The sequence below is a fragment of the Aptenodytes forsteri genome, unplaced genomic scaffold, assembly GCF_000699145.1.
Source record: "Aptenodytes forsteri isolate BGI_AS27 unplaced genomic scaffold, ASM69914v1 Scaffold310, whole genome shotgun sequence".
Taxonomy (NCBI): Eukaryota; Metazoa; Chordata; class Aves; order Sphenisciformes; family Spheniscidae; genus Aptenodytes; species Aptenodytes forsteri.
In genome coordinates this window covers 612,648-630,249 of record NW_008795680.1, presented here as the reverse complement: position 1 = coordinate 630,249, position 17,602 = coordinate 612,648, and the positions used below count along the sequence as shown (strand labels likewise).

The 17,602-nt window shown below is 47.3% G+C and overlaps 2 protein-coding genes across 2 annotated transcripts in view; one reads left to right on the top strand and one right to left on the bottom strand.

The window, feature by feature from the left end:
* CEP41 (centrosomal protein 41) overlaps nucleotides 1–10,994 on the top strand; it is a 13,096-nt gene extending 2,102 nt beyond the window's left edge. Inside the window, exons 2-11 of the mRNA XM_009282689.2 lie at nucleotides 177–240; nucleotides 1,346–1,393; nucleotides 5,619–5,680; nucleotides 6,772–6,841; nucleotides 7,313–7,454; nucleotides 8,461–8,612; nucleotides 8,924–8,991; nucleotides 9,818–9,932; nucleotides 10,126–10,341; nucleotides 10,809–10,994. Coding sequence (XP_009280964.1) covers nucleotides 177–240; nucleotides 1,346–1,393; nucleotides 5,619–5,680; nucleotides 6,772–6,841; nucleotides 7,313–7,454; nucleotides 8,461–8,612; nucleotides 8,924–8,991; nucleotides 9,818–9,932; nucleotides 10,126–10,341; nucleotides 10,809–10,957 — 1,086 coding nt within the window. The 3' untranslated portion in view covers nucleotides 10,958–10,994. The remainder of the gene's footprint in view (nucleotides 1–176; nucleotides 241–1,345; nucleotides 1,394–5,618; nucleotides 5,681–6,771; nucleotides 6,842–7,312; nucleotides 7,455–8,460; nucleotides 8,613–8,923; nucleotides 8,992–9,817; nucleotides 9,933–10,125; nucleotides 10,342–10,808) is intronic.
* Nucleotides 10,995–14,932: 3,938 nt separating this feature from the next.
* Nucleotides 14,933–17,602, bottom strand: part of LOC103901756 (carboxypeptidase A1) — a 3,008-nt gene continuing 338 nt past the window's right edge. The window contains exons 3-11 of the mRNA XM_009282688.1: nucleotides 17,414–17,548; nucleotides 17,223–17,327; nucleotides 16,982–17,083; nucleotides 16,804–16,905; nucleotides 16,551–16,661; nucleotides 16,229–16,319; nucleotides 15,632–15,831; nucleotides 15,268–15,352; nucleotides 14,933–15,120 (exon numbers count right to left, since the gene is read on the bottom strand). Coding sequence (XP_009280963.1) covers nucleotides 14,933–15,120; nucleotides 15,268–15,352; nucleotides 15,632–15,831; nucleotides 16,229–16,319; nucleotides 16,551–16,661; nucleotides 16,804–16,905; nucleotides 16,982–17,083; nucleotides 17,223–17,327; nucleotides 17,414–17,548 — 1,119 coding nt within the window. The remainder of the gene's footprint in view (nucleotides 15,121–15,267; nucleotides 15,353–15,631; nucleotides 15,832–16,228; nucleotides 16,320–16,550; nucleotides 16,662–16,803; nucleotides 16,906–16,981; nucleotides 17,084–17,222; nucleotides 17,328–17,413; nucleotides 17,549–17,602) is intronic.

The following is a 17,602-nucleotide window of genomic DNA, read 5'->3' as shown; positions in this document are numbered from 1 at the left end:
AGCGGGTCGGAGATTCAGAGGCCTGTCCTTCTGCCTGAGAGGGTGGCTGCGGTCTCGCTGCTCTTTTTGCTGTCTCTTGGAGCTCTTAAATCGCCTTTTCTGTTAGCGGTTTTTGCCTTTGAAACAAATACATGGCTGTGTATTGACTTCCTCTTATCTTTTCCTTTTTAAAACAGTATTTAACCAGGCGCATCCCTCAGAATCCCAGATACCAACATATAAAAACCCGCCTCAATACTGGTAAGTGAAATCGTTGTAGGGTAAAAACGCCAAACGCGGATATAGGAGTATACAAAAATACGTATGTCGAATGTCTTAACTGCCTCTGTCCTGAGCTGCTTTACCCCAAACACTGTGCAGCTATGTCGGCACTTGCATCGCGATTATGATGTGTCTCAGCCTATGATGTCAGGCTCTGTTGTGACAGTTCCTGTAGAAATTACTGGTCTTGGAGTTTCTGTATGTGGGCTTTTTTTGTATAAACTAGTACCTTGACAGGGGTGTGAGTCAAGGTAATTATTTGGGGGGTGTCTTTGGGGATTTTTTGTTGTTAAAAGCGGTTTAATTTTATCCGGTAACACCTGCCTATAGTATCCACACAAAAATGTTAGGGAAGGGACGGTGTGGCCGCGGTTCTGCTTGAAGCAGTGTGCCGGAGGCAGGTTTTCGAATACCAAGGTCCCGACTTTAGCTCCCTTAGAGAGAGGCCTGTAATGTACTGAGTTTTAGGTAGTGATTTTCTGAAGGCGATGACTTTGTTCTCCAAACCATCGTCAAAAGAACTTACGCTTCTGAGTAGAGGGAGCTTGGTGTGGAACTTGTAAATGGGAAGGGTGCTACGAGGCTGGTTTTTTTGCAAGTATCGCTGTTCTGACTAGCAGGGTGTGGGTACTTTTGTACCCTTTACTGAAAATCCTGTAAAATAAAACTCGGGTGCGTTCTGTAGAAGAACTGAAATAGTGCTGGGAGTATACGCAGAAGACTTGAGCTCCTTCTGGTCACGAACGTTCACAGTGACTTCCCCTCTCCAGTCCAGAGGCTTTAAGCTACGGAGCGCTGCCTGTTCCTAGAGACTGTTGGCAGCTGGTGTCCAGCAAGTCCTTCGACTGACTTGGCTATTTAGCTTGGCCTTCCTTGCGAGAGAAAAGCGCCAAGAGGAAAATCGTGGTGGTACTTGATTTATGGCTGCCTTGTATTGTCACAGGGAAAGAGGATCTAGAACGAACGCTTGTTATCATAGTCTGATCTTTTTCCTTCCAAAAAAATTTAAGGCTTAATAGCGCTGAAGAAAACCACTAATAAAAAAACTGTAACAAACTGATTGGGTTTTTTGTTGTTGTTACAGGAAACAGTTTAACAAAATACACTGAGAAGTTGGAAGAGATCAAAAGAAGTGAGTACCTGGACAGGAGCAGAATGTAACTTGCAGTGGGTTAGTTCAAAACTGAAAGAGCATCGAGGAGCTGGTTTGAATCCCAGGCCCTCCATTTGCTTGGAAATCTCCACTCCGCTGATTCCCACAGCCACTTAGAGGAACGAACTGTAGAAACACGCAGCTGTAGGCTGGAAAGATGCTTCTGCCTTGATTCTTTGCTGGGCACGTTCCACTTTGTCCTGCGCCTTATTTCTCTCTCTCTCACAGTGCTTTACAGATTTAACTTAAGATACCAGGCAGGCAGGTCTAGGAGTCTTTCCAGATCCTTCTTTGTGCAAATTTTGTTATTGAACGGAAACCAGGCAGGAAGAAGTTCTCTGGCTTAAGAAAACTAGACTAGACTCATCTGGGAAGACTCAGACTGCACTTCAGAGACTTTATTTCACTTTTAGGTAACAAAATAATTGAGCTTGAGATCTTTTACTTTTGTACAATTGTAGCGTACTTAGAATTCTATTAGAATACTCCAAGACAGGAAAGGGACAAGCTCGTTCCTGCGTAACTCATTGATTTTACCAGAATAACGTTGTTTACCAGAACAACGTTGATGTTTTGAAGACTTTGGGTCGTTCAGGCTAATGAAAGCCTAACTGATTTTTATTTCAGTCTGTTTCCCCCCTGAAAATAGGCTTTTTAAAAATTCCTTACTAATAAAGCTAATGTTTTACTACTTTATTTTCAGCTACTGTCTGGATTATTTTCACATAGAGAGCCAGGAAAGCTATTAAACCCAAAAGCTGCGTTTATTGATGTGAAAGAAAAATCGTCCCCATTAATGAGGATTAATTGGGATTTTGAATGTTCAGGTCTGGTTTGTAGACTCACTTACTGTGTTCCTCTAAGATGGTAACATTCAGATTATATATAATCTGTCACATAAATGTATTTGTGCTCGGCTTCGTGCAAAATGGTCCTTTGTTGCTGGTTTGTTGTTTTGTTTTGTTTTTTTTAAACACCACGGGTCTTTGGGGAAAATCAAGAGAGAAATGACCTTGCTTTCCAAAATCCCGTGTTGACTGACTAAGATTTCAGTGTTTAATTCTGGATTGCCATCGCTTTTTATCTCTGCTGAAAATCTTGTTGTATGGGTCTAGTTGGTTTTCAATCTCTGCTGTGAATCTGATTTCGTTTCGTGCAGGAGTTCTTTTGTTTCATCGTGGGTCTGGAGTCCAGTAGAAACTTTGTCATTATATTTGGGCTGAATAGGCACCTTGTGTTCCCAGGCAGTTTAGAAACTTCTCCCTCTTGATTTCTCATGGATAGATGACACCGTTTGGACACAACTGTAAATACCCAGTACAGGCAACTCTCTGTCTCTTGTGTAATGTGAGAGAGTGGGACTTAATAGCGTGGGCCTGCCGTGGAATCAAAAATGATAAGAGAGCTGGAACCACGATGATTTGTCCTTTGGAGGACTGACTTGAGGAGAGACACCAAGTCTCCTCCCTTTCTCTGGTGTCGCTTCACTCATTTCCGAAGCGCCGAGGAGCACATCCTTGAATAGACAATAATTACAGCTTCAGACCGGTTCACTGAAGCGAAAAAATGTCAGAAAATTCGAATGGACCTTCCAGGACAGGACCGGGTACGTCGTGCTGCTTTTGTGGTTAGAAGCAGCACTTCTTCTGAACTTTCTGATAACTGCTGGGAGGCTCGCGCGAGCACTCAGATTGGTTTGCTCCAGGTCTGGCTTTGTGATAACAACAGCTTTGTTCTGGTTTTTCTTGTTGATAGAAATAACTTTGGGTGGTAAAGGCAAGATCTAGGTCATAAAGGCTTGTTCTGGAGTAAATAATCCTTGCTTGAGGTGGGAGGAAACCATCCAGCAGCCGTATTGTATAAGCACTGTGACAACAGTTCTGCTTTGACAGTGTTTATATATACATCCAGCGCTTCATAAGCTTTGCTGCTTTTATTTGTCTTTCTAAATTAAATTTCTTGCTCTTCACATGACTGAAGGGCTCTTTTTGTCCATGGCTGGGGAGTTTTAATCGTTTGGACGTGGGCTACACGTGGGTTTTGTGTCGGGCAGGTGAAATGTGCTGTATAGAAGATAATTGTTGCTGTTATTTCTGAGTTATAAAGGGAGGCTTTAGCAACCTGAGCTTGAGGCTTGAAACCAGGTGGTTTTGCAAGAACTGCAAGGGTAATTTTCTAGTTAACTGACATTCTGAAATCTAGTTTAGGCGCAGTTTATACTTCAGACCCGTGGTTTGAAAGCTGTAGTGTAAACCGCAGTGCACTGGGTTATTTTGGATGGGCTCCTCGTTTCTAAGACAAGTTGTTTAGTAGCAAGTAGACATTGCTTTGCAGCCTAATAAAAATTATGTGGGGTAGGATGTTGAATTTGGGAACTCTGCTTGCTCTGAATGCTGAAAATTAATTTGCCTACCTCTTCAAGAAGTATATTTAAGAGGAAAGGATAGGAATAAAAAAAAAAACCCAGAGGTGAAAGCTCACAACTTCTCTTTTTGTGCCTGTTCTGCTACCGTAACGTGCCCGTTGGCTGTGTACAGGGAGAATCTTGTCCAAACAGAATGTCTTGTCAGGAAGCGCGTGATCACCGCTTGTATTGGGAAGAGATCTCAGCCTCCGGCGTTCGCGTGGCTCCTTCTCTAAACACATGTCAGCTTGAGGGTTTCCATAAGCTAATTTTGTGGTAGTTTTTTGTGTGGTGGTTACAGGAATATGGATTGGAGCCCTTCCCCCTTCTCCCCCATCTTCCCTTGCTTAAGCTGTGGAGCATTCAGCAGATGGTTTTAGAGGATTTAGAATTGCTTAACTGGCTGGATTTGATAAAGGTCCTGTTCTCTGTTGTTAGCCCTCTTAGCTGAACAGCTGGAGAGAGACCGGTTTGCAATATCTTCCCAACAGTTACTCAAATTGTTAGAGAAATGCAAAGGATTTTTCTTTTTTTTTTAAATAAAAATCTGTGACTTCAGAGATGGAGCCTAGTAAGGAAAGGAGGAAAAGAAAAGAAAGGAGGAGCAATTCTGTTTTTTGAGAGAGCTTAGATTCATTAGAGCATGGCTTCAAGAGCTGCATGCAGAACTCTATTACAGCTGCAGTGCCCAACATGGGAGGAATTTTGTTCCATCTTCTTTGCCTTTCCCTGCCAGTGCAGGATTGATCTTTTTTTTTTCTTTTTCTTTTTTTTTTTCTTCTTCCCCCTCCTCTGCTGTCTCCTTTCCAGCTATAACTTTCCCAAAGGACAAGGCTTCCATTACTTCCTGTGGGAGGCTATTTCATATCAAGATGTTCCTACTGATACTCATCTTAGCTTCTCTTTCCTACTACGTACACCTTTTTGTTTCACACTAGAAGGCTTCTCTCTTCCTAGTGTTTACGCATCTTGAGTATCTGTGTGCAATCAGACTTCCATCCTTGTCATCGCTTAGTTAGCACTGTTAATCTCTGCTCTGGTTGTTTGCCAGTCGTTCCAACAGACCGCTTGGTTTTCTTGCTGCCTAAGCTTTGTCTTCAGGCTTAAGACTCAGTTAATCCAGTTTCTGTGTAGCAATTACGTGTGCTTCAAGCTGGTATCCGTGCCGATCTGCCGTTCAGTTTTCTGCATTAAACACCTTCTGTCAGTTATCCATTTCTTTAAATATCCATATTAGCAAATTGTAGGAATCGGAATGTAATTGTCAGATAAAGTAAGAAAACCTGGAGCATTTTAATCAGTAAGATTAAACATACACGTTTAGCTTAGTATTTGAAAAGACATAGTCTGAGATACAGTGCCCCTATGCTCTGATTCTGCTGTAACTTACACAAATTAAAAACTCGGGTGAGTTAGATCTTTTGGTTTAAGAGGCTTTGCGACCGTAGCAGGCTCCAAAGAACAGCAGGCAAGGTGATAGATTCATGAAACTGCTTCCTTCCCCCAGCAAGAACAGAGAACACAAAGTAATACAGATTGAAGTCTAAAAGCAACTAAAGCTGCCTTCTCCACTTTAATCGTATCTGGGCAAGATCTCTCTTTATAACTGATACTACTTTTCACAAAGCCTTCAGGTTTGCTGCTCCGATCCTTCAGCGTTAAGCTTAGTGCCCAGAAATCCTGCCTTGTTGGAGAAGAGAGTCTACGAGAATAGCTGGGACTAAGCCTATCGCCTGGTATTTGCAAAAGCTGGGAATTAACTGAAAATTTACATTGTCCTCTTCTGTTTTGTTTTTGAAGATTACAGATATAAAAAGGATGAGCTGTTTAAAAGACTGAAAGTGACTACTTTTGCCCAGTTGGTATGTATAGTTCCCTCTCTGGCCTCTGAAAGCTGTTATCTTTTGTGAACGGGATTTTTGCTTTGTCTAAAGCCTTTTATGCAGTTATATAGACTTAGTGTGTAATTCTTCTGCACTGGCTTCTTCCTGCCCTCATAGATTTCCCTTAATAAAAGCAAACTAGGCCAATGTTTTCAGAGTGGTCAAATCCTTAGAGTTGCAAATTGAAGTTTGTAGTGACTCTGTCTTTGAAATTTGTTCCTTTTTTTTTTTTTTGCCATTAACTTAAGAGGATCTTCAAGCCTCTTACAAAAGGAAAAGGGCTATGTAAAGTAGTCTTCAAATCTGATCTCATCGAGCTTTGTGTCAAGTAGTCACAGCCTGAAGCCCTCCCTAATAGCGGGTTTAACTGCAGAAGATGGGAAGGTTGCGACTTCAAGGCTTTCTGGATTTTTTTTTTTTATTAAAAAGTAATGAATCAAAATACTAAAAAGTGGAAAATCTGATTAGTAAATAAAGAGCTGTGTCTTGCTTATATGTTGGCTCAAGAAAATTAGTAAAAACTAGAAAAAGACAAGCTTTCTTCTAAGGAGAGGAGGAAAGGGAAGGCTAAGCTTGCAGTTATTAAAGGAGTGGGTTTCTGCAGAATCGTATCTTTAGTTCTCCTGGATTGTTAAGACCGATCCTGTGACTCACTGGTGTGGTGAACTGATTTAGTATGTGAATATCTCAGGTCTGCTCCCTCAGGCCGATTAACCATGTGCAATTTTATCCAACGTAGTGTATGTACTGAAATGTTTCAGTGACTGAACTTCATAAAAGTCAGAAAACATTCTGGTATTTAATATTGTCAGCACAGCGTACCTAGCTTTTCTTTATTCTAAGGTTGAGCATTCTTTTTTTTGCTACAACTTTCGTTTAATGAGAGGACACACTTGCAGTACAGGCATCATATATGCACCTATATGTGACCTTGAAGTCCGGTAGATGTTGCATTGAATTAAATGTGTTTTGGCTTGGGGATTGTTTTTCCTTAAGCTGATCCCCGCTGTCTTTCACTGACGCCGGTGCATGCCTATCAAGGTATCGTTGCTTGCTTTTGTTTCCTGCAGGTCATCCAGGTTGCCTCTCTATCTGATGAAACCTTAGAAGTGACAAATGAGGAGATCCGCAAGCTGGAAGGTAACAATATTTATTGTAAGCACAAAGAGAAAGAGCTGTAGATCGCTGTCACATGATGAACTGTGTCCTGACAGACATAGCTGACTACTCAGCAAGTCCTTTAATCGGGGAGAAAAAAATAACTTCACCTGTGGCCTGCAGCCATTCCACTTTGGGATGCGTCGCTCCTAAAACAGAAAGACTTGCAAATAAGAAAGGCCACGTGCTGCCAAGTTTATTGTAGTAACTCAGTAGATATCGTGCAGCAAGAATTACGTTTTTATTGAATTCTTAAAATGAGATCTTGAGGCCTTAAAAATCATATGGCTATTATTTTTAATATGAGGCTCTCGGTAAGTCATTCTTAGAAGAGGATGAAGATAAGGCTGTCTTTAAGAGACGCGCTTTCTTCTAAGAATAGAAGCTGGGCTTAAAACCTGTTTGTTTATTTCCTGCAGGATTTTAATTCTTCATATCCTGTTCTCTCCCCAGATGATGATTCTGCTGCTCCAGATGCAGATGCTGAACTCACGGCAGGGACAAATGGGAAAGGAAGCCCCGATGGGACACCTAGTCCAGTCCTGTTCATAAACAACACGGGAGCTGGGGAATCCTATCGGTCCACGCTGCAAAGGTGCCTGATAATAATACACAATTATCTTCCTGTCTTAGCACATAATTATTTTTATCCAGCTAGTTATTTTAAATTGCTACTAGGTGGCTTTATATTGTATTTCTCATTAAAGCCTGATTTTGCAGGTCCGGGGATGCGAGCGAGAGAGAGTGTTGGCAGGTTTTCCTGTCTGAATGAGTTTGGCTTGAGGCTGTAACCCAACGCTGTTGCCACCTGACGATTGTCTAAATGGCTGACCAGGAAATATTTTTGTGGGATTTGATCCAGGTCCCTGGGTTCAAGAATCCATGTTATAAACTGCTCTGGTAAACCCAGTAATGTGCCTTCCTGATGATCTTAACGGATCGTCCCGTGATTGAGAATGAGAGTCCAATTTCCAAATCCACTACATCACTAGTCAAGGTCAGAGATACCAGGAAGACGCTGTAAGAGGAAGCTTTGTCTCGGCCCTTCCCTTGCTGTACCTGTGCAAATGTTAATGGAAGAGTTGAGATGCTAGCCTGACAGGCCTGGCCATCGTGTATCAAAGCCATCAATTTAGTGACCACTAAGAGTATCTGGAGGTTTCTGTTCCTGTCCTGTATCCAGTCTAGTGATGAAACGGAAAACCTCTGCGTAACACTGCCTGTAGATGACTGACAGTTATTTAGTGTGTCTGACTTGCTGATATCTCCACGTTAGCAGCTTCTTAGAATTATTCTCCCTCACCTCAAAGTCACTTAGGACCTAAAACACCTGGACCTGACTGATCTGGAAGAGTATGGTATGTTTACGTAGCAAGGCTGTACTCTGTTTATTTTTTTATATTGATAAAAATGAAATCAGTCTCTTATGATGTACGGGAAAGCCTGAAACAGACTGTCTCCGTTTTTATGTGGTGTCTGGCTGTCCTGGAACGTAAATGGGCTATTAGAACAGTTGATGGAGAAGCACTCTGACCTGGTGAAGAGGTATGGAAGTGTTCAGGGTGAGAGCTTGCACCATAACCTCCTCTTTCCTCTTGCAGTGTGATAAGTGGCGTTGGTGAACTGGATATAGAAAAGGACGCTCCAAAGAAAGTGGATGCTCAGGCTAAAGACATGCCTTACCCCGACTGCCCTTTCCTGCTTTTGGACGTACGAGACCGAGATGCATACGACCAATGTCACATCATTGGAGGTGAGGAGGCCAGAATCTCACAGCAGCCTAGTGTTGGCTGGGGTCGTATGCTCAGCTTTTTGTGTCGTCTTCTGGCTGGCTTCATTTCTTTTCCCCCAAGGTGGGACATCACTTGGGTGCAGAATGCTCTGGGCACTCATCCAGTACACCCATCTTTCCTGGAAAGGGATGAGGGGACCGAGCTGATGTTAATCCCTTATTCAGTGGGTTTGTTAAACTCTAACAAGTCTGTGTCAGTTGGATTCCAGGTTGTGTGATGGTTGGTGTTTAGGCACTGTATGATTTTTCTCTTTTTTTTTTCTCCTCTGTAGCTTATTCCTACCCTATTGCAACGCTGTCTAGAACCATGAACCCGTATACAAATAGTATTCTGGAATATGTATCCTTTACATCTAAAGTGCTGGAATAAAAAAAAAAAAAAAGAAATTGGGGGGGATGTTGGTGGGGGCTTTCAAAAACAACTGGAGCTATAGCAGTCACTGTGACCGGGACAATGCTTAACCAACAAAATCTGGGGATTTCAAGGAGGGTGGGAGGGGAGGTCATTTACGCTGGCTGTGATTACCTGGTGGGGCTCCGCTACCACCATCAGACGCCAGATTCTAGTTCCTCAAGCTGTAACACCTCTTGACTCTGGTGGGAGCTGCCTGAATTTGGCTTTTCCTGGGATTTTGGCTGCTGGAAGGCAAAGCCGTGCTACTTGGGCACCTGTCCCTCGCTGTTGCTGGAGCGCTTGGCTTCCTGAGGGATGCGTTCATCAAATTCTTTGGCTTCCTCTCAGCACCTTGGTGGGGATTGGCTTTTCTCTGGAGGACAGGAAGAGGATTATTAGCTAGGCTTAGGCTGATAATTTCCTGGGTTGTTAGCTTGTGAGGGCTGCAGGGGAGAGGGGAGGTTGTAAATTAAGGTGCTTCTTGCTGTTGCCTGTTACTAACCGATCTTCAAACCAGTGGTGGACGCTTGCTGCAGGGGCTGCCCTCCCGTGGGGATTAGGCTGTGTCCTTCCAGCGTCTGGCAAGCCCCAGCTACTGAGAGATCAGTTTTAAAGCACCAGTGAAGGGAAGGCATTCCTGCCTGATACTCACAAATCAAGCAGGGAGTCTCTCAGTCTCCAGACCCATTTGTTTGTTTCCCTTCTTCTTTCTAAAAGGTATTAACGATCACCTTAAGTTTACAAATGAATCCTTAGCTCTTCTACCTATCAGAAAAACGCACATGGAAAAATTATCATTTTGTATGACAATGATGAGAGGTTAGCCAGCCAGGCTGCGACAACCATGTGTGAGAGGGGCTTTGAGAACTTGTTCATGTTATCTGGAGGTAAGTGGGGATGGGCAGGACTCCCTGAGATCTTAGGTGGGTAGATCGAGAGCGGAGAGCGAGGGTTGCATGAGCTGGAGGCTAGAAAGAGCGGCATATTCAGCTCCATCAAGTGTTTTACTTGTGACTGGTAAAATCACTGATCCCATCTTAGCTGGTGGTCACTGATAACGTGTGATCTGTACGTCTGCAGGCCTGAAGGTCCTTGCACAGAAGATCCCAGAAGGACTGATCACCGGCTCGCTCCCTGTGTCCTGCCAGGTGGCAGCTCCCACCGGATCTGCCCGAAAAAAGACCTCTCCCAGAGTGCCACCCGCACGTGCTGAGAATAAATGGAGATTTTCTGCAGATGATCTACAAAAGATAAAGTACTACCTGGAAGAGGAGCACATTCCTTCAGACGCTGCCAGTAAGATTCCAGGACAAATGCTGCAGCTGCTTTCCGTAGCTCTTGAGCCTGCCCTGCAGCACTTCTCTGCTTTGCTATATTCTTTCCATGAGATTGCTGGGAGGGTGAGAGTTTTTTTTCCAGACTGACTGAGAAGATCCACCAAAACCCGTGCTATGCTGATCCTGGAGGACTTAAGTCTTACATAGCTACACGATGGCAAAATCCTGGGCCTGCTGAGGGCGGGCGTATACCGTTCTGCCCACTATATTTAAATGTCTTTATGTTTTACTGGTGATTAGTAGGTTCTTCAAATTCTTAAGCCTGCACAGCTTGATAGAGACTGCCCAGAACCCCACACTGAATTATTCATGGGTCTATGTGTTTACAGTGAGAGCTGGAGAGCCAGCGAGGGGCAACACATCATTTGTGTGTCCTTGTGCTCCGTCACGCACACAGCTTCTGATCTTTGTTTATTTTTCCCACAGGCCGTCTTAGCCATGGTTCTTCAGGCCGCGATTCCAAGGTGACAACTGTGAGGAGCAGCCCCAGTCTCCCCAGCACCGCTGGCAACGTGGGATCCCTCACTGCCCGCTCGCTCAGCAGGAGCAGCCTCCAGAACAGGCCATGGAAATAAGCAGCAGTGTCTTCTGAATAAATGAATATCCAGGTTCTGGGAACCCTGAGCAGTGCAGCCGGTTTGTTGTTTTAGGAATCTCTGCAGAGAAAAGCAGTGGTGGTATGTAAATGGCAGCTCGGGTAAGGCTGGGGGAGCTGGAATGGTTGACGTTTCATAGAAGCAGGAACGGTATCGCTGTGGCAAGGCTGACTTTTAGGTGCAGTGTCAGGACAGAGTTGATATAACTGATTTTTGTAGGGGAGGGAGGAAACCGGTAGTAAAGCCTGTGACCAGTAGAAACGGTTCTGCGAAGCTTGTAGTTCAGGCGAATGAATTTGTCTGTAACAAATACTCCCTCTGTGCTGTGCCTGGAACCGCAGACTGTGCGAACAGGAGAACATGTGTGAAGATAAATGGGCCAGAAATCATCTGTGAGCAAAAACCTTGGTGTTTTGTAGCAGAGATGCAGACATTCAGCAACTCTCCAAAATGTTGGAGAGAGGATTCCGTAAGTCGTTTTTTAAAAATTTATGTTAATGAACAGAAGTATTTGTAATAAAGTTCTTTTTGGAGATAATGCCCAGCGTGGCACTGTAACCTAACAGTCATGTTTACTCATGGACAGTTTGTGAAACGATTCTGTATTTTTAAAGGTGAGCTGGAGGAGAAAACAACTGTTTTTCCCCTGTCTTCTCCTTTATTGGCTAGAAGGTTTGGCTTCTAACTGTGCTTTTTCTGCTTTGTTCCTTGCAGCGGTTACAGAGAGCTGCTGTGTGGTGGTTTCGGTTCTGAATGATATTAAATGAGAGAGTAAGGCTGTCAGATGCGCTGAGCAGGGTTTTAGCTGACGTTTCTTAGGGCAAAATCATCTGCTGTGCCCCTCTTCTTGGCGTGCAGGCAGAGCGTCTCCTTAGTTCCACTGCGCACTGGTGGTTTGCTCCTCTTCCGACTTGCCAGAGCACGTTGCCGGTCACTGGAGCCGCAGAAAACTACGACGTACGCGGAGGAGCCAGTCACTCTTCTGCTGACGAGGCTGACTTCCCTAACCATCGTACAGGCAGCTGCAAGTTGAGGTTAGGAGGCAGAATGTCATTTTTGCTTCATAAAATGCTTTTGTGATGCTTGGAGGCAAACTGTATTCTTCAGTAGAGAAGCAGAGCAGCAAAGAGCTCTGCAGTTCCAGCGCCTGATAGAGGCTGGAAACTTATTCCCAGTTACGCCCTTGCCAGTGTTTTTTGAGTAGCTTCTTTAGGGTTAGGGTGGCTGAAGAGAAATTTTCTTCTGCACTCTTGCCAGGGTCCCTAAAACCTAGCGGGGACCATGAATCTGGTAACTGAACAGGGCATGAAGATTTTGTAGAAAACGAGTGTCACGGCTTTCATCAGATCGGTGCTTCCACCATACCGGTCATTGGCTGGGTCACCTAGAAATCGTCTGAAACCACCCAGTGACAGAGTTGCCTACTAGAGACCTCGTAGGTGGTTACGGAGAGATCCTGCTCTCTAGCCTTTACCTACAGGATTGCTCAGCTTGGTCCAGCTTTGGCTTCTTGGTCTTGTGGTTTTTGTGCGTGGCTTTCTGGGTTTCGGTGGGGTTTTTTTTCCCCCCCTTTTTGAAGTAGACAAGTAATCTTCAACAGACCCCAAAATTGACCAGTGGTGGTGATCATCGGGGGATAATTGTGGTGAAAGGGCAAGGTGAGAAAAATTACACGTAATTTCCAGTTTGGCAGTGTAAGACTCAACATCCCTGAGCACATTCACGTTTATTGTGTCTCCATGAGTCTTAAATCAGAGGAGTGCTGATACAGGGACTGGCAGTCTTGTTCTGATGAGAGCCGTAACCTCAGTCCTCTCCAGAGAAGAGTGAGGTGATCAGCACAAACCTCTGATGCTGTGTAAGGATCCCCCGGTGGGAGAAGAAGGGGGGAAATCAAGGGGCGTAGGGCAGAGCCAGCATTTAAAAAGTATTGACCAAAGTACTTCAAAGAGCTGAATGCCCCTGTGTGTTCAAATACGCATCCGTATTTTTATGCGTAACAAAATCTGATTGCGGGGGGGGGGCGTAACCTAAAGCTCCCAGCTTCCCAAAGAAGCCCTTGGACACTTTGAGTTGTACAAAGTGTCCTTCCAACCCATCCGCTAAGGATCGCGCGTGTCCTGGGTTTCCGTAGGGAGCGTGTGTACGTATGTACTATGAGAGTTGGGCTGGTCAGCTATGAAGATCAAAAAATTAAAGATCTTCAGGTATGAAGATCAAAAAATTAAAGATCTTTATTTCGGCCCATCCTTAGGCAGCTGGATGCATCTCGCCGTCTCACTAACTGCTCTGCTTTCTTACCTTCCTACTCAATCACGCTTCTGGAAGAGTTTTTGGTGGTTTAGTTGTAGGCACGTTTATTTCGAACAAAGTAGCTTGTCCTCCTAGGTCAGACCGGTTGGCTTCCCGTGGAACGGCAGCATCACTTCTTGAGAGAAAAGCGTTTCTTTAAATGATCTGAGCCCAAAGCGGGAGCCGCAGGGACCTGGTTCTTGTCCGCACTCTTCTTCGCTCGCAGCCTTGGGAAGCTGACTCACCTCTTGGGGCTTTAGTTACCGAGTGGCGATGCTATTAGGTGGCCTAATGAAATAAATAAAAGCCAAATAAAGATTTCAAAGGAGTTTGGTACTGAAGCGTCGTCGAAATGCCACGTTTAGCTTTGAACATCTAACGTGGCTCACGCAGCTGCGTAGCCTGATGTTGATGTCCTGAGTCCGCTGCTCCTTCCTGCTCTGTACAGCACCCCCATTTTTATGTCGGCTTGAAATAAACGCATTGAACGAAGCGGCATCTCCTGCATAATTCAGTTGGTAGCTTGCCTAGGCTCGTTGGCTGAAAAATGATACCACCCGATTGATTTAGCTGAATGTGCGCAGGAGAGGTGAGAGCCGAGAGCCCCATTTATTACGTGCTTGAAAGACGGGGGCCGGTACAGCACGCAGGGTCCCACCGCTGTGCGAGTGGGAGATCTTTCAGCTCCGTGAGCGCTTGGAAGCGTATAAAATGCATCCGTCTGAAAAGGGAGGTGAGAGTAGCGGCCGTTGTGTTGGCTTAAAGTCCTGATTTTGCTGTCTAGCTGTGGGAGACAGATCCCAAATCCCTGGCTGCTCTGGGCTGCATGAAAACCTCCTTCTGAAATGGATGAATGAAACTAGTTTGAGATCCTCCAAATCCAGGGCATCCAAAGGAAGACCCGAATGTATTTTCCCCGTCATCTTGATGATGGATTTGTATGTTTTTGGACTCCTGGTATTGTTTGGAGGATAGAGTCAAACTCTATAGACTCTGAGAGTTTTAATTATTTAATTTAATAAAAAGTAAATGACACCGTACGGCTGAGTACTTCTTTTCAGTTTGAGCTTTGACGGCTAACGGAGAGCGCGGAGCGGCGCCTGCGGAAGCTGGGAGTCGGCAGGGGCTTGGCTCCCCCTCCCCACGGGATTGCAACGGGCGAGGAGGGACCTTTCTACCGGCGCTGCAAGTCGGTGTTCAGCCACAAAAATACGCAGGATAAGCCGCGCTAACCCAATTGCCTCGTGTCCCAGAGCCGCTCCGGCCCCTGGGAGAGCTGGGGGAGGTGGGCACCCCTCCTGCCGGCACAGCTGTGGTGTCCGAGGTCTCTGCTTGCCCAGTAAGTGTCAGACTGAACCTCTTCCCCTTCCATCCTCTGCCAGAGCAGAGGGAAAACAAGCACCTTCCTTTCTCTCGTGTTCCCACTATTTTCATGCCCTTTCAATCCCCTTTTCGGACCACTGGGTTAGCGCGCGCTGTTTATGTTGGCTGCCGCCGCGTGCACCCGCCGGAGCGCTGAGTCAGTCTCCGAAAAGGCTTTTCACCGTGATTTGGAAAAAAGGAGAACAAAAGGCATTTCTCATCCTTCTTTACATTTATTTATTGCGTTCTTCTTTTTCCCCCCCCCAGCTAATTCAACTGCCGCTGGGCCCCCGATCCCGCTTAGTAGGGATGGTCCCGCGCGTGTAGCATGATGACCTTCAGCGCCAGCCACGTCTCCTGGGCGGTCGGGACGATCTCTTTGGCGGGGAGCAGGAACCCGTAGCGCCCCGTGTCCCGCAGCTCGAAGGTGAAGGAGTACTTAATGCCCTGATTGTATGTCCAGTCGATGGTTCCTCCGCTCGCTTGATCTGGGGTGGGGAAACGACGGGAGGGATGCGAAACGTTAGTCGCTCTGCGTCGTACGGGTATTTCATGGGACCTTTTGTCTAAAGCTGAGGTGTGAGTGATGATTTTGGTTTATTTGGGGGGAACCACTGCTGCCCCCCTTTACTTACAGATGGTGGTGATGATGCTGCCGTACTTGTAGTTAGTGCCGTACAGAGAAGACAGAGCTGCCACCGCCTTCTTGGAAATCTGGTCCTGGGAATACACAGAAGAGAGAAAGATGAGCCAGAGAAGGGGAAACTGCGGGATACAGCCTGCAGGAGAGGTTTTTTTGCTCGTGCCGCGGGCATAAAGGATGCCAAAGCTCAGTAGTCTTGGCCTGGGGGAGTCCCCAGGGGCTGGCAGAAGAGCCAGGACTTCTTCCCGGCTTGCCAATGCCCCCTCCACGGTGTATGATGGAGGTTGCGCCTCCTTGGAGGAGGAGAGCAGCCTTGTATCATCCCAGCCCCCTTCAAACCTCCGCGTCAGCCCTACCAGTTCCTTCTGGTCAGGCACTGGGGTGCTGGTGTAGCCGTAGGGGTAGAACAGGAGCTGGGAGTAGCTGTGGATGGAGACGAAAGCCTTGATGTTCCCGTGGTTCTTCACAAAGTCCACGATGGCCTTCACCTCGGGCTCCGAGTTGGCGTAGGGTCCGTGGTACGTCTCCGAGCAGGGGTTTCCGCTGGCCCCAGGCCCTGTGGAGAAGGGAAAACACAGTGTGGGTGTTCGGTGGCTTTGGTGTCAGTTGGGCGGCTCAGAGAGTCACAAGGGCAAAGGGCCTTTTCCATTTCCAAGCCCAAGAGCTTTTCCCACCCCTCAGCTGCTTGGTGGCCAGTGAGAAATGCTCTTGGGGCTCCTCCTAGATGTTTGTGTGATGGCTTTCATTTGTGGTTTCCACCATGCTGGTCACTAGGGGACATCAAAGCCCTGGTGGAGCCCAAACCCACGTCTCTGCCACGGAGAGCAAATCCCATCTCTGCCCCAGGGGACATCAGTGGATTCTTCTGAGCCAGAAATGGCCTCAGAGCCTCCACCTGGAGGGTGGACAACTCCCCCCTGCCTCCCCCGCAGGGTGAAGGGGAGAGCTCTGACCTCCGAAACCTGCGTCCCAGTTGCGGTTCGGGTCCACACCGACGCAAGCGGAGCCCGGGTGCCTGGACCTGGTCTTGCGCCACATGCGGTTCTGGAAGGGCAGAGCCGTCTCAGCTGGTGTCCAGGGCCAGAGCTCCACCAGCCTCCAGCGGACAGGGGGCTATCATCTGGGGTGTCTAACGGGTCACGGTGGTCCCCTTCCCACCCCGTGGAAATGTAGACAAGGAGGATTTGAGCTTTCAGAGGCCTCCATGTGCTCCTGCTCCTCAGCCCCATCCACTGTGGCCGTAGGACGCGGGGAGAGGAAAGCTGGGGCGTTTACCTGGGTTTGGGTGAAGACGAAGCCGTCTGGGTTGACGACGATCTCCAGGAAGATGTCCATCTTGTCCAGGATGGAGGCCAGACCTTTGTCGTTCTCATGATCCAGGACAATCTAGAAAGGATGGTGGTTTGGGGTTCCCTGGCGCTGCTGGATCACCGTCCCCTCTGTGGGGTTGGCCACCTGGCATCCGCGGTGGCTGCAGGACCTTGTGGCCCTTTGGGGACGTTAAGACGTGTCCGGGGGGCGCCCATACCTTCTTGGCGAACCAGACGCCGCTGGCCTGTGTCACCCATTCGCGGGAGTGGATGCCGGTGTCGATCCAGATGGCCGGGCGGTTTGTCCCCCCTTTGCTGAACTGGAAGAGCAGAGAGGGGAGGTTGGCTTTGCCCCTGGTCCCCCCTCCGGTCACCCCACGAACCCCAAATCCTCACCTTGAGCACGTAGAGGGGGCGGTTCTCTGTCGACCGGCCGATCTCGAGCTTGCTGACCAGGTTGGGGTTTTCGGCCACCAGCAGGTCCATGAAGGTGTAGATCTGGGAGAGAGGGATGGGGGGGGGGTGTCACATCTGGCTCACCCCCTGCCCTTGCTGCACGTGGAGCAAAGGGCTTTGCACAAGCAATTCCAGCATGCAATTTTCCCCCCAAAATACCCCGAATCTTGCACTTTCTCACCTCATCCAGGCTGTGGTAGGTGGCGTAGTCAAAGGTGTTGGTGGTGAGCGGCAGCTGGCGGCGGCTGCTGCGAAGCATCTCTGTCTGCTCGTGGTCCACCAGTGCCTAGGGGACACGGGGCAGGATGAGACCTCGTCCCCCACCGCGCTGAGACCCCATGTCTCGCCCGCCTCCCCTCCGCCACCCCTGACCTGCACGTCCTCGATCATGATGGAGTAGAAGACGCCGTTGGCCTCCAGGTGGGCTTTGAGGGGCTGCAGGCTGGGGAAAGGCACGCGGATGTCGACGGGGTACCCGGGGCTGCGGGGTGCCAGCCAGAAATCCAGCTGCAAGGGGCGAAAGCGAGATGGGGGGGGGTCGGATTCAGCCTCGGGCTGGCC